The sequence below is a fragment of the Hemiscyllium ocellatum genome, chromosome 5 (genome assembly GCF_020745735.1).
Source record: "Hemiscyllium ocellatum isolate sHemOce1 chromosome 5, sHemOce1.pat.X.cur, whole genome shotgun sequence".
Lineage (NCBI taxonomy): Eukaryota > Metazoa > Chordata > Chondrichthyes > Orectolobiformes > Hemiscylliidae > Hemiscyllium > Hemiscyllium ocellatum.
In genome coordinates, this window is record NC_083405.1 from 50,892,962 (window position 1) to 50,907,219 (window position 14,258).

Here is a 14,258-nt window from a genome sequence, read left to right on the forward strand (position 1 = left end):
TCATTTTTGCTTCTATTAAGAACATTATTCAGAGAACAATGTTAACAGCAAGCAAACCATCAGAAAATCAATGAAATGAATCAGTTAAAAAAGAAAATCCAATGGGATTTGATGTCAAAACCTTTTCTTTAAAATTTATGTGTAAGTAAAGTAAAAAGAGAATAAATGACATAACATGTGACTGTTTAAAATCAAACCAACTTCTGTCATAAGTCTAATCCAGTTTTGCACCTTGGAGACTCATTACATTGACATGTTCAGCCAAGACTCATTAAGATGGGCAGCTGGAAAGCAATTGCTAAGATGTGTGAAAAGAGGAAAGGTTGATTTGCTGTCTAAATAGACACTGTGGGGAAAAAAAGTAAATCTGAAGCTGTCAAACAGATGTAAGGCTATTCCAGACATAAAGGCCAAGTAGAAATTTTAAACCATATTTTGTCACAGTGGTGAGTAGCTGAAGTCCTGACCTAACTCAGTAAATAGTACCCAGGAACATGCAATGCTTGCTCCCAGAGTGCAGATGTGGGATGGAGTCAGGCCGGGTGATCCTCGAAGTAGACGATAAACAGTCAGGAGGGTGGGTGGGTGCCAGGATTGGCTGAGAAGATCCACCCTGATTCTCTGGGACTTCATCCCCCACTCCTCATGTAGCCACCATCTCCCCCCTCCCCCACCAAACACACATAACCATGGCACCTCAAACTCTCCAAGCCTCCTTTTGCCCACTATCCACCCACCATGGAGGTAGGTGGAGGAACAGACTTTGACATGAGAGTGGGAATGGTATGGGACAATGGTCATGAGGAGGAACATTTGAACTCGCTTTACAAATGACGCAGTCTATGTTTCATGCCATTTCTGAGATGCTACAAACCATGACATTTTAAAAAGCTGGCCTGACTCGTTGAAAGTTTTAGAGGAGTAGAGCGATGCCTATTCCCACAGTGGAGTCAGCTCGATCAGGCATGCCCAAACCAACCCTGACCCTTCAAAAACCCGTCTGACAATCAGAAAATTTGAGAACTGCTTCAGTAATCCCAGAATTGGACCCTGGTGGTCATTTTTTAAGGGTTTAGATGTCAATCTAGTGAAAACAGGCCCTTGGCTTTGACCTTGTATTCTGGTGGGTAAAAGTACCTACTAAGACCTCTAATTGTTAAATGGTTTAACCATTTCCAGCATACCTGCTCCCAATCTAATTTATTGCTCATTTGTTACACTCTTGCCAGCAGGAATCCTGGGGTTGAGTTGTGAAAATTGATTCCAAATATAAATGGAGCTGATAGACAGCTCCAAGGCTGAACATGTTCGATTTCCAAGACTGAAATACCATATTCTAAGATATATTGGTCTGGTTTTAGAGCACGGTTTAAAATGAATTAGAACATGCAAATTGTTACAGTCTGTTCTCATTTCACATGATTGCTCCCTTCCCATGCAATCCCGCATTGTAAGAAAATTGTGTAATAGAAGCACCATTTAAATCACAGGGACCAGAATCACATTATAGCCAATACAGGTTGGGAAAATTCACATTCTACTAATAAAGGTCTAAATTGTTCAAGCACGTGTTGAGGAAGTGTGCGTTATAACAGAACCGACAATTATTTTTGTACAAAGTGATTATTATTTTCAATAATAATTTTTCTCTTTCTTTTTTCTGTCTTTCAATTGACAATTTGTGGGCTCTCCTTACAGGCTCAGGTAAGACAGTAAGATCTATTGTAAGAGTGCATGTGTATGTTGTCTATTATGTCTACATTCATATTTTATTATGTACCTGTATGGACTTTTGTGGTTAATTTCAAACCAGAATTGTTTTTATCCTTGTTTGAATGAATTTGTTGTCAGATGTGTGATTGTAGTTGGTGTATTTGAGAGACTGGAACCACCATGCCACCAGCTTTCTGTTAGACAGAGGATGAATGAGATGTGCGATTGAAGTTAATGTGGCATTTGCAAGAAATTCACACTACATACACGGGATATTAACAAATCATAGATAAGTTAGTAAAGTCACAAAAATCAATGCAATAAATAAACTAAGATTGCATACACAAAATAAATCTTATTTCAGCAGTGTTTCTAAGAGATCTAATAAGATGTTATATAGCAACAACTTCTACATTATTTTGGAGTCTGTTATGACATTTAAAGGACATATTTTTGCCATAAATTGTTTTAGTCACATAGGAATCATACTATATAAATTCACATTTAAAACTTTTCAATATGGACAAATCTGTTCCATTATGAGAACAGTATAGTTTATGAAAAGTATGTATTTATGAAAGAATATGACAACAGATGACTGAGGATTTTCAAGCTACAAGTACACTAAAGGTTGGGATCTTTCTCAGGCATCAGTTATATTCCAGGTTGCATCCAGGTCTCAACTGAACAGGCTGCTACTGGGAGAGAGTGCTGTGTGTTAATTCACTGCAATGCTGCTGACAATGTCTGTAGGACTGTCTGGGATTCCTTCCTTAAGACTTCTACAAAACCTTTGACATATCAACTGTTTCTGTGAGCAAGGCACATCAAAAGCTGGATACACTAGATCAGATGTTGGGCAAAATTCAGGACTGCTGCCTTATAAGAACAAGATCAGAGCAGCAGATGGGAGTCAGATGTCTAAAATCCAAGAACAGCTATGGCTGCACTGCAACATTCTGTCAAACACTTTCATGTGAGCTGCCAGAATTGAAACTCCACGAATCACTTCTTAGCAGACATTTTCCCAGATAGTACTGTTATCTGGACATAAGTTGTTGATCAGTAGAAGTTTAAAACCAGTGGTAGCCATCACTTGCTGAAGGAGAGTTACTGCGGTATGCATAAAGGTTTCAGGAATTCAGTACATCCTTTATTTGTATCTCTTCCAAATCTCTCTGTGCTCACAATGTGGGAAACCTATACTCTTTGTACTCTCTATTGCTTCTTGGGCTGCCAAAGAAGTTGTTTGAAATTGAAGCTGTTTGTGTATTCTGTTATTGTTATTGATAATTAAAGTATATGTTTCATGTCCAACATGAGAAATTCTCATATTGTGGTAAATCAAAGAGGAGATGGTGACTTTATCATCCTTCCCATGGGGTCCAGCTGACTGTTTCCATTGCCCATGTGGGCAATATTAACTCAGCTTGTTTTAGATATCAACCAAGTTATTCCCATGAAACTTGGCCAATTTGTGTAGTCAAGCAATGACTAGGGTCAATTTAAATCAGTTCTTCAGTCTTCCTTTAAAACCATTTCAGCCCATGAATGTGTTGGGTATTATTCAATGAAAATTCAACAATCGATGGTTTGTATTCTATATCATTTGACAGTCTTCACATTAATGCGTCTCAAAAAAAAACCATTGAGGTGTCTGATCAATGTGATCTTACAATAATTAAAAGGTTCAATTTAATTGCCCTTTGCTATATGTCCTACATTCAAATTTGTGTTGTTTAATAAATGGAACTGAACTTCAACAGGGTGTGTTGTTCAGTAACCTTGAACAAACCTTGGAAACCTGAGTAAAATGACTTTGACACACATGTCTTATGCATGTAGATTAATTTAAATTGAACAGTATGATCATCATTGCTGTTTAATTTAAAATGTTATTTAATTTAACTAGAGACAACAATAACTGTGTTGATGTTTTGTGACTCATCTGGTAATTCTTGAAAGCAATTGTCATTATTAATTTAATCCACCCATTTAAAAACACAAACATATTCCAGAGTTTAGAAATATTTTTCTGGGATGTATTATCATCCCTGGTAATTATATTTTGATTTTATTTTTATAAATTATCTTTGACCTATTTACTTTTTTATTGCATACCTTGCAAGGGACTGTCTAAACGATCGTTTGAGAGAGGAGAAAGGTTTTCTCTTTCAGACATTTCTGTCATTTGGAGGGTAGTTATTATGTTCTTCCATTAAACTAACTGAAGTTTGTTTTTAACAAGGAAATTCTTAAATATAGTAAATAATACCAGTTGAGGATGGGATACAATAGTTAGGTCTAATTCCTCAGAATTATTTTCAAATACAGACTCCTGCAGAATTAACATTTCTAATAAATTGTTGTGGTTCTGTTCGCCGAGCTGGGAATTTGTGTTGCAAACGTTTCGTCCACTGTCTAGGTGACATCCTCAGTGCTTGGGAGCCTCCTGTGAAGTGTTTCTGTGATCTTTCCTCCGGCATTTGTAGTGGTTTGAATTTGCCGCTTCTGGTTGTCAGTTCCAGCTGTCCGCTGCAGTGGTCGTTGTATTGGGTCCAGGTCGATGTGCTTATGGATTGAATTTGTGAATGAGTGCTGGCTCATCACACACACTGGATCATCAATGCCACACTCACAGGAATCCGATTCACAAGAGAGGAAGAAAAGGACAACCAACTCTCATTCCTAGACGTGATGGTACAGAGAACACCGAACGGAGAATTCAGCACAAAGGTATACAGGAAAGCCACAAACACAGACCAAGTCCTGAACTATGAAAGCAACCACCACATAACACACAAAAGAAGTTGCATCAAGACACTATTCAAAAGGGCCACAACACACTGCAGCACACCAGAATGGCAAAAAGAGGAAGAAGAACACCTATACAATGTATTCGCCAAAAATGGATACCCACACAATTTCATCAACAGATGCCTAAGGGAAAGACAACGGAACAAGGACATGCCGCAACCTAAAGGACTAGCCACACGACCATACATCAGGAGCATTTCCGAACTGACAGCCAGACTGCTGCGACCACTAGGACTCATAGCAGCACACAAACCAACAGCCACTCTCAGACAACAACTCACCAGAACAAAGGACCCGATACCCAGCATGAGCAAAACCAATGTAGTGTACAAAATCCCATGCAAGAACTGCACAAAACACTACATAGGACAAACAGGAAGACAGCTAACGATCCGCATTCATGAACACCAACTAGCCACGAAACGACACGACCAGCCAACCTAAGTATCCACGCATGCAGATGACAAGCAACATGAATTTGACTGGGACAACACTATTATTATAGGGCAAGCCAAACAGAGAACAGCCAGGGAATTCCTAGAGGCATGGCACTCATCCACAGTTTCAATCCATAAACACATCGACCTGGACCCAATATACCGACCACTGCAGTGGACAGCTGGAACTGACGACCGGAAGCGGCAGATTCAAACCACTGCAAATGCCAGAGGAAAGATCACAGAAGCGCTTCACAGGAGGTTCCCAAGCATTGAGGATGTCACCTAGACAGGGGCCGAAACGTTTGCAAAACAAATTCCCAGCTCAACAAACAGAACCACAACAACGAGCATTCGAGCTACAAATCTTCTCCCAAACTTTGAATTTCTAATAAATGTACATATTAACTCACTCTCATGCTGTAGATGACATTTTGGGAGGACATTTCTATCTTTCAGGATGAAAGACCTTGAACTACTGTACCTGTAATAACTTATAAAAATTATATATTGTTTTATGCAGAGTCCTTTGCAAACTGAGTATTATTCAACAATAAATAGTTCACTCCTGGCTAAAAATATAAATACAAAGGAAGAAACAATTGTAAAACTAATTAAAAAGGATATGATTTTTAAAACAACTCTAAAATATGCAGCCATAGTTGAACCAGCAATTCACTCATGGTGGCTCAGTGGTTAACACTGCTGTCTCACAATGCTAGTCTGTGTGGAGTTTGCACATTGTCCATGTGTCTGCGTGGGTTTCCTCCGAATGTTCCGATTTCCTCCCATACTCCAAGGATGTGCAGGTTAGATGAATTGGCCATGCTAAATTACCCATAGTGTTCAGAGGTGTGTAGACTAGGTGCATTGGTCATGGGAAATGTGGAGTTATAAGGTCGGAGAATGGGTCTGGTGGGTTACTTTTCTGAGGGTTGGTGTGGACTTGTTGGGCCTAATGGCCTGATTCCACACTATAGGAATTCTATGATTATGTAAAAAAGACTAAATTGAAGTAGTACTAATTATTTTCTGTCATTATAATACTTCACATATTTCAAACAATTCTATAGCATTTCTTATGTTGTGAATATTCACTTCAAGACCAACTTTCCAGTGTAAATCCAGAGTCATAACCATCCTGACCCTATAGCAATCATGAATAATACAGCCTCATGTTTCTTTGATTTGGTATTGAATGGAATGTGAATCACTTGGGTCTGTTTTTTTACTGATCGAACATTAATTTTAAATGTTTGGAACAGAAGAATTTGTTTTAAGGCTTGTTTTATATACTTCCGCTCCTAGGAGGAGAACTCAGAATATGCATGTAAACACAATCCCGTAGAACTTTCTTTTGAACTTATGTTGAGCTCTAGCCGAACAGGAACCATGCGGTGTAAACAAAATATTCTCCAAACCTAGAAGACTCCAGTAGCTACAATATCAATGTCAGCTGCGCTTAGCCTCTTTTAGCTTCAAACATTGTACTGGAGTGAATAATTCACTTTTATCGAGACAGGTTCAGCATATATTTTATAAGAGCAAGTATTTTATTTGAGTCTTCTTTGAACTAAATGAAAGATAGTTCCTTTTGTACTTGTGTTTCAGTCACTGCATTCGAAGGATAGTTATTGAGGTCCCTGCATCTTTGCACAGCCATCACCATCATTAATTCTGACATCCTGACTGCCACTTTATGCCAATAATTATAGTTGGCTGTTTTGCTGCATCCACCAAGGTCATCTTCTACTTTATCCAACCTTTGATCTTTGATTTTCCTCTGGGTCTTTCACCAAAGGCTTCGCGAATCAAATTTTGCACAGCTGCAATAATTATCCAATCCATCATGTAGCCACGAGTAGCAGAGGGACAGTACACAGCAGCTTTTAGTTGTGAATGTGTTGAGTTGCAAAAGAAAAACCTTCTGCTCCTCAGAGAATAGAAATCAAATGTTGAGCTAAGTTCGAGTGTGGTTGAACTGGGAGGAAGACCCAAAGGATTAGAATTTGAAGTAACTATATTTATTAAAGCCAGTATTATATGAATTGTCATCACAGGTATATGAGGTGGTACCATGCCACAGTGACTGCAGTCAGTATGTGTGGATAGCCGAACCATGGAGTGTCTGCAAAGTGAGCAATGTGGACCTAAAGGATAACTGTGGAGAAGGAGTACAAACACGCAAAGTGAGGTAAAACTAATACATTTTTAGTTTAACAATCTGATTTCAAATTATGTAGTTGTATTATTGGCTCTTAAGACAGTTTGTGGAGTTTGCACATTCTCCCCGTGTCTGCGTGGGTTTCCTCCGAGTGCTCTGTTTTCCTCCCTCAAGTCCAAAAAGTGCAGGTTTTGGTCATGCTAAATTGCCCGTAGTGTTAGGGGCAGGGGTAAATGTAGGGGAAAGGGTCTGGGTGGGTGCACTTCGGCGGGTTTGTGTGGACTTGTTGGGCCAAAGGGCCTGTTTCCACATTGTAAATAATCTAATCTAATCTAATCTAAAAAAATATACCAAACACTGCAACAACATTGGGTAAGGTAAGTTTCAAGTTTTTTTTAAACGAATGACAAGCTTCAGGAGAACTTGTCTGTACATACCAGCTAATACTGCTCCAACAACTGAAATCGAATTAGTTTGGATCACACCTGGAATGTTACTTTTTACCGATTTATATATTCAGTGGTATAGAGTTGATAAGTGTGGCGCTGGAAAAGCTCAGCATGTCAGGCAGCGTCCAAGGAGCAGGAGAGTCGACAATTCGGGCATAAGCCCTTCATTAGGAATGTGGAGGGGGGAGGGGGCCGAGAGATAAATATCGAGGTGTGGGTGGGGCTTGGGGGAAGGTAGTCTGGAAGGCAATAGATATATACAGGTGGAGGGTAATAGTGATAGGTCGCTGGGGAGGGTGGAGTGGATAGGTGGGAAGGCAGATGGACAGGTAGGACAAGTCAAGAGGGCAGTGCTGCATGTTAATTAGTATTAAAGCAATTGAAATAGCGTTATAACAGCTTATTTTCTTAAATGGCAAAATGGTACATGCTATAAACTATCAATGTAAAGGACTAGGATAATTATAAATAATATTTACACATTATATGGACTTCCATGTTAATTATTCAATTGTGTTTGATATGTTCAGGTAGTCTGCTAATCTGGCCTGGTCTGGTAACAGTGACATTTTGCTGAAATCCAGAATGGTTCACTCCTTTCTCTTAACTCTTGGATTAAACTGATAATTATCTTGTACTTGATTGTTGCATTTGTCATCTCCCCTTATTCAGTCTGAAAACTTGAATGTGAATGTGGTGCACTAGGAATGCTAGTAAATTCGAGTAAAAAGTGAGGTCTGCAGATGCTGGAGATCAGAGCTGAAAATGTGTTGCTGGTCAAAGCACAGCAGGTCAGGCAGCATCCAAGGAACAGGAAATTCGACGTTTCGGGCCAAAGCCTTTCCTGATGAATCAATTGAACTCTGCCTTAAATAAAGTCAATGACCTAGCCTCAACTGCTCTGGAAAAAAGAATTCCACGTTCTAACAATCTTCTGACCCCTTCAGGGTCTTAAGAGTGGTGGGTACGTGGAATGCACTGCCAGCAGTTGTAGTAGAGTCAGATACATTAGGGACATTTAAGGGACACTTAGATAGGCACATGGAAGATAGTAAAATGAAGGGCATGAAGGTTAGTTTGATCTTAGAGTAGGATAAAAGACTGTCACAACATTGAGGGCTGAAGGGCCTGTACTGTGCTGAACTGCTCTATGTTAATATGAACATGTGTTATCTTTCAAATGGAGCTCTCCGACTTTCTGTTCTGCATGTAAAGGAGGCAACTTCCGATATGTTCATCATGCAAATGTTTCATATTCTTTTCCATTCTCAATAATTTCTCTTGGGCTGATGATCAGGTGATAACCTGGAAATATTGTTCCATGCTGTCTGCCATATAACTTGTACCCTCCACGTCTGACAGGACAATATGATCTTGACTGGAATGCACCATTGCAGTTGTGTGATTGCATGCATGTATGATGTGCATGTGACTTTAGGAAAAGCTAGTTTGTTTTCAATCACTTTCACCTTGTGTTTTGCTCACTTTCTTTGCAGTCTGCTTTGTGACCATGCGGACGTATCTGTCCTAATAAGGTGCTTGGTATAGTTGTCTCCATTTTTCCCACTACAAAGCCTCTCTTTTTGGTTGAGCTGTGGATTCTGACTGCTTCTTCACTGCCACATTCCAGCAATTTTACCCAGTTTCCTTTTAGATCACATGCCTGACTGGTACCACTGAATGCAGAGCAGTTTTATGGCTGATGTATGCGACCAGACATGCCTTATGGTATCAAGGTGTCTCGATTACCTTACCTATGGTTATTGCTATTCTGAGATCTTTTATTGTCTGTTTTTAGCCATGGCTTCATATCTTTGGCTGTCTTTGAGTAGACTTCATGTTGATTCTCGATCTTATCAAGATTTTTTTGGAATACCTGTATTAGGATAACAGCCCCCTGATTCCCTCAGAAAGCATCTGAAAAATCGCAACAGTTATCTTTGTCTCAATATCTACTGTTTTATTGGACACAATGTGCTGGCTTCCAAGTTTAACCATGACTTTTAGTTGATCCTGCAGTATTATCCAGAGCTGAGATGGGTCCTCTGGTTTGCTTCTGATAGTCCACAAGTGTTGGTGCAAAGGAAAACTTCATTGCCAGTAGCCATTTTCATTTAAATTGCTCTATTTGTCAGGTTCTTCGATGACCAGTTCAAAACGCTCTGACTTAATATTCTGTTGAAATAGTTAGAATTCATGAAAGGTATGCTGAACATTCCAGTTAAGAACTGGATGTTTTATTATAAAAGCATCAATATTTCTTACTTCCAAGAATTCATTTTCCAAGTATTTTCCAGAAAAAAGAGGAGGAGGCTTCCGTGTCTGGAGTACAGGATTTCTGCCTTGTCCTGAGCCTTGTTCCTGCAGTACAGCCTTTCAGCTGTTACACAGGGAGAATCTACAAAAAAAAGATTTACAAAGATGTTACTGAAACTGAAAGATTTCAGTTTTAAGGAGAGGCTGTCAGAGTGGACCGTCAGATGCTGAAGCGTTATCTTATAGAGGTTTATACATTCAGGAGGGGGACAGATAAGGGGAATAGCCAAGGGTAGAGGAGTCCAAAACTGGAGGGTATAGGTTTAAGGTTTGATTCAGTGCTGTGTGACTCTATGACTGTATCAGCCCATAGAGTGCTTTTCAGCAGAAAAGCCCAACATTTTACGGCACATAGTACTGTTGTTTTGCAGCTCCGATTTTGATCTTATAGACTGATTTTGATGGAAAACTACTTTTTTGATCAAATACTATTCCCATAAGGTTTGCTTTTCAATTTGTCACTTGTTCAGAACACTGTCTGTTAAGAGTCCCTTTTGAATCTACTCTGAAATATCGTTGCTTCTGCTTCCAGCTACTTCTATTGTTGTTCAAGGCTTTTTGACTTCTTCCTTTTTCCAAAATGTTGTACCTGTGATTATGTTTAACACCTTTATCACATTAAGCATTTTGTTGTGTTTTTGTTCTTAATACAAATGTCCTTAATGCTAAAGATTGTTGAAATGAACTCAGGGATTTGTATTAAAGTATAATACAACTGAGGAGTGCTCTGCTACACACATATTGACGAGTACTATGACAGCTATCTCATGTGTAACTTGATCACTTCCTGGTATGATATATACTTTTTGTATTCACTCATTGATTGTGGAAGCCACTGGCTGGGCCAGGATTTACTGTCCATTCCTGGCTGCCCTTGAGAAGGTTGTAATAAGTTGCTTTCTTGAATCACTGTGATCCATTTCATACAGGTAAATCTGTAACACTGTGAGAGAGTTCCAGGATTTTGACCCAGTGACTCTGAAGGAATGACAATATTATTCCAAGTCAGAACAGTGAGTGACTTATAGGGGAACTTGTATGTAGTAGCATTTCCCATATATCTGCTGCCCTTTTCATAGGTTTAGGAAGATGGTCTCTCAGGAGTCTTGGTGAATTTCTGTAGTGCATTTGATAGATGGTGGATATTGCTGCTACTGAATGTGTGGATGTGGTGCCAAGCAAACTTTGACTTGGACGGTGTCAGGCTGTTTGAGTGTTTTGGAGTTGCACTCTCTCAGGTAAGTGAAGACCATTCTATCACAATCCTGACTTGCACCTTGTTGTTGCTGGACAGGCTTTGAGGAGTTAGGACGTGAGTTTGTCACTGCAGAATTCCAAGCCCATGTCCTGTTCTTGTAGCCACTATATCTATGTAGCTAGTTCAGTTCAGTTTCTGATCAATGGTAATCCCCAGGATGCAGATGGTGAGGATGCAGTTTGGTACTGCCAATGAATGTCAAGGGATGATTTTTAGATTGAAGATGGAGTTTTAGGTGTCTTGGAAAAACATTAAGATAGATAATTCATAGATCCAAAGCCTGATGGGAAATATCCCAGGATATTGCAGAAAGAAAGGGAGGAGAGTACAGGGCTTTGACAGAGATCTTTGCACTCCCTTCAGCCACAGGTCAGATCCCTGAAGTTTGTAAATTGGACGCAAAATTGGCTTGGTCATAGAAGACAGATGGTAGTTGTGGTGAGGCGTTTTCCCGACTGGAATTCTGTGGCCAGTGGTGAACTGCAAGGTTGAGTGCTGAGATCTCTGTTGTTTGTAGTATATTGTAAATGATTTAGATGAAAATGATATGATTAGTTAATATGCAGATGACAAAAGGATTTGTGGATATTGAGGAAGTTTGTCAAAGGATACAGCAGGATAAGCATCACTTGGAAAGTTGGATGGGTAAATGGCAGAGTTTAATCTGGACAAGTATGAGATGATGCATTTTGGGAGGTCAAATGTAAGAGGGAAGTATACAGTTAATGCAGGGCCCTGAGGGACATTGATATGCACAGGGATTTTAGGGCGCAAGTCCATATTTCCCTAAAAGTGGCAACACAAGTGGATAAAGAAGGCATAAGGCATACTTGCCTTCATCGATTGGGGCATTGTGTATAAAAGTCAGCAACTCATGTTGCAGGTGTATAAATCTTTTTATTCAGGCTGCATTTGGAGTATTGTGTGTAGTTCTGGTCACCGCACCATAGGAAGGATGTGGAGGCATTGAAGAGGATATTACAAAACAGAAGTCCCCTTGATGTTGAGGGAAAACCTGATAGAATTATATAAAAGCAGGAAAGGCTCATGGGCATTGGAATGTTTTTCTCAAAGTGGAAATGTGAGATTCTAAGTGCACAGGTTTAAGGTGAGAAAGGGAAAGTTTAAAGGAGTTGTGCAAGGCACGTTTTTTTACAGAGTGGGTTGTCGGTACCTGGAATACACTGCTAGGGGAGGTGGTAGAAGCAGACACAATAGCAATGCTTAAGAGACAATTACACAGACAAATGAAAAGAAAGGGACGAGAGTGATATGGACTATGTGCAGGCAGATGAGATTAGTTTAGAATGGCATCATGGTCAGCACAGACATCATGGTGCAAAAACCCTGTTTCTGTGCTATACTGTTCTATGTTCTATGTTCTAGAATATTGCAGGGAACTCTGGTAGGGTCCAGAGCCCCATAGTTATCAATTACTTGGATACAAGAATTGTGCTGAAAATGTGTTGCTGGTTAAAGCACAGCAGGTCAGGCAGCATCCAAGGAACAGGAAATTCGACGTTTCGGGCCAGAGCCCTTCATCAGGAATGAGAATACAAGAATAGTGGCAAGGATTTGTAATTTTACTGATGGCAAAATGTTGCATGGGCAAGTTCAGATTCCAGATGAAATTAGCAGATTCACCTGCTGACCTTGATGCATTGAGGAGTCATTTTTATTTGTAATAGTGAGTGGCTTTGAGAACAGTTGAAGTTTAAAAGAGAATTTACAGTACATTGACAGCATGATAGAAAGCTAGCTTCTTCAACTCGAATTTTCCCAATTAACTGCTTTGCATTCGGCTGCCTGAGAATAATTCCCTCAGGCAGGGGGATTGTTCATTTCAATATGTTAATAGCTCATTAAGAACTATTTTAACACAGTTTTGCAATTTAACTGTAGGTGTACAGACTCCCCAGTTCCCTAGAGCTTACCAGTAAATGCCAGACAACACAACAGCAATTAATAGGGCTAAAGAAATGACAGACAAAACTTCTCGAATGCACTGGGACATTATAGTTGCTTTCTTACCTAAATTTGTGTCATTGTTATTGTATAATACTTTGAGAGTTTATTCTCACTGATTTTGGGATGACTTCCACTACTTCGGAAATTCCTAACTAGTCTCCACTTGAGCTCTGGTCTTAGGCGGTGTCCTTGCGCCATTTTGTTTTGGGTGTCAGATGAGGACCAAAATGATAAGCAGCAGGAACAGCAAGATCAGCAGCAGCTTTCCTGTCACAGACCTGCTACTTCAGAGGAGAGACGTAGTGCTCCCAAGAGACAATACCAGGAACATAGCGTCTGTGTCAGCGAAAGATGCACATCCTCACTGTGTCAGAATAACAGTGTCTCAAAAGGCTCAATTCTCATGTCAGATTGTTGGAAGTCATTTATTGCCTGGTGGTCACAATTTACCCATGGCTGTCAAAGTTACCACCATTCTCCATTTGGTTCCTCCAAGGGCTCTGTCGGATATTTGTAGAATTGTGCAATTAACTATTCATTGGTGCATTACATAAATGACAAATGTTATGTTTGGCAGGGCTGACAAACTGTGCCACCAATGACATTCACCACAATGAGTGTACATTCAGGCTGGCTTTCATATATTCTCTACACTCATATTCCAGTTAGTGTATCCTCAGATTTCTCAGGAGTGTTCAACAACCACTAAGACTTGAAGTTCATCAATGTGTGTCTGGTATTCAACTTCAAAACACTTTCCATCTTAAAGAAGTATTTCTAGTTGTTTACTTGGAGACAAGGTATATTTCCACTTAAAATGTAATGTGGCTTTTGACACCCTTGCGAAATGTAACCAATGAAGCCATTGCCACTAAAATGAAGGAATGAAAGGGATAAGACAACTAGATGTATCAGGGAGGAAGCAATTGGCATATTGCAAATGTGTGCCAGTGCTTAGATAGATCTGAGATTCCCTTCATGATGCCTTGTCTATGATCCTAAATGGTCATGTTGAGCCTTTTAGAAGGCACCGGTCTCAAAGGACAAAGTCTCTATGGAGGAGAAGGAGGGATGTGTATAACAAATAATTCAAGATGAATATTTTATTAATGCATGGGAGGGCAAACTTCAGGTTG

General features: G+C 39.7%; 1 protein-coding gene across 1 annotated transcript in view; it reads left to right on the forward strand.

Moving 5' to 3' along the window:
- Positions 1-14,258, forward strand: part of LOC132815685 (thrombospondin type-1 domain-containing protein 7A-like) — a 398,166-nt gene that overhangs the window by 327,385 nt on the left and 56,523 nt on the right. The window contains exons 15-16 of the mRNA XM_060824741.1: positions 1,699-1,704; positions 7,028-7,161. Coding sequence (XP_060680724.1) covers positions 1,699-1,704; positions 7,028-7,161 — 140 coding nt within the window. The remainder of the gene's footprint in view (positions 1-1,698; positions 1,705-7,027; positions 7,162-14,258) is intronic.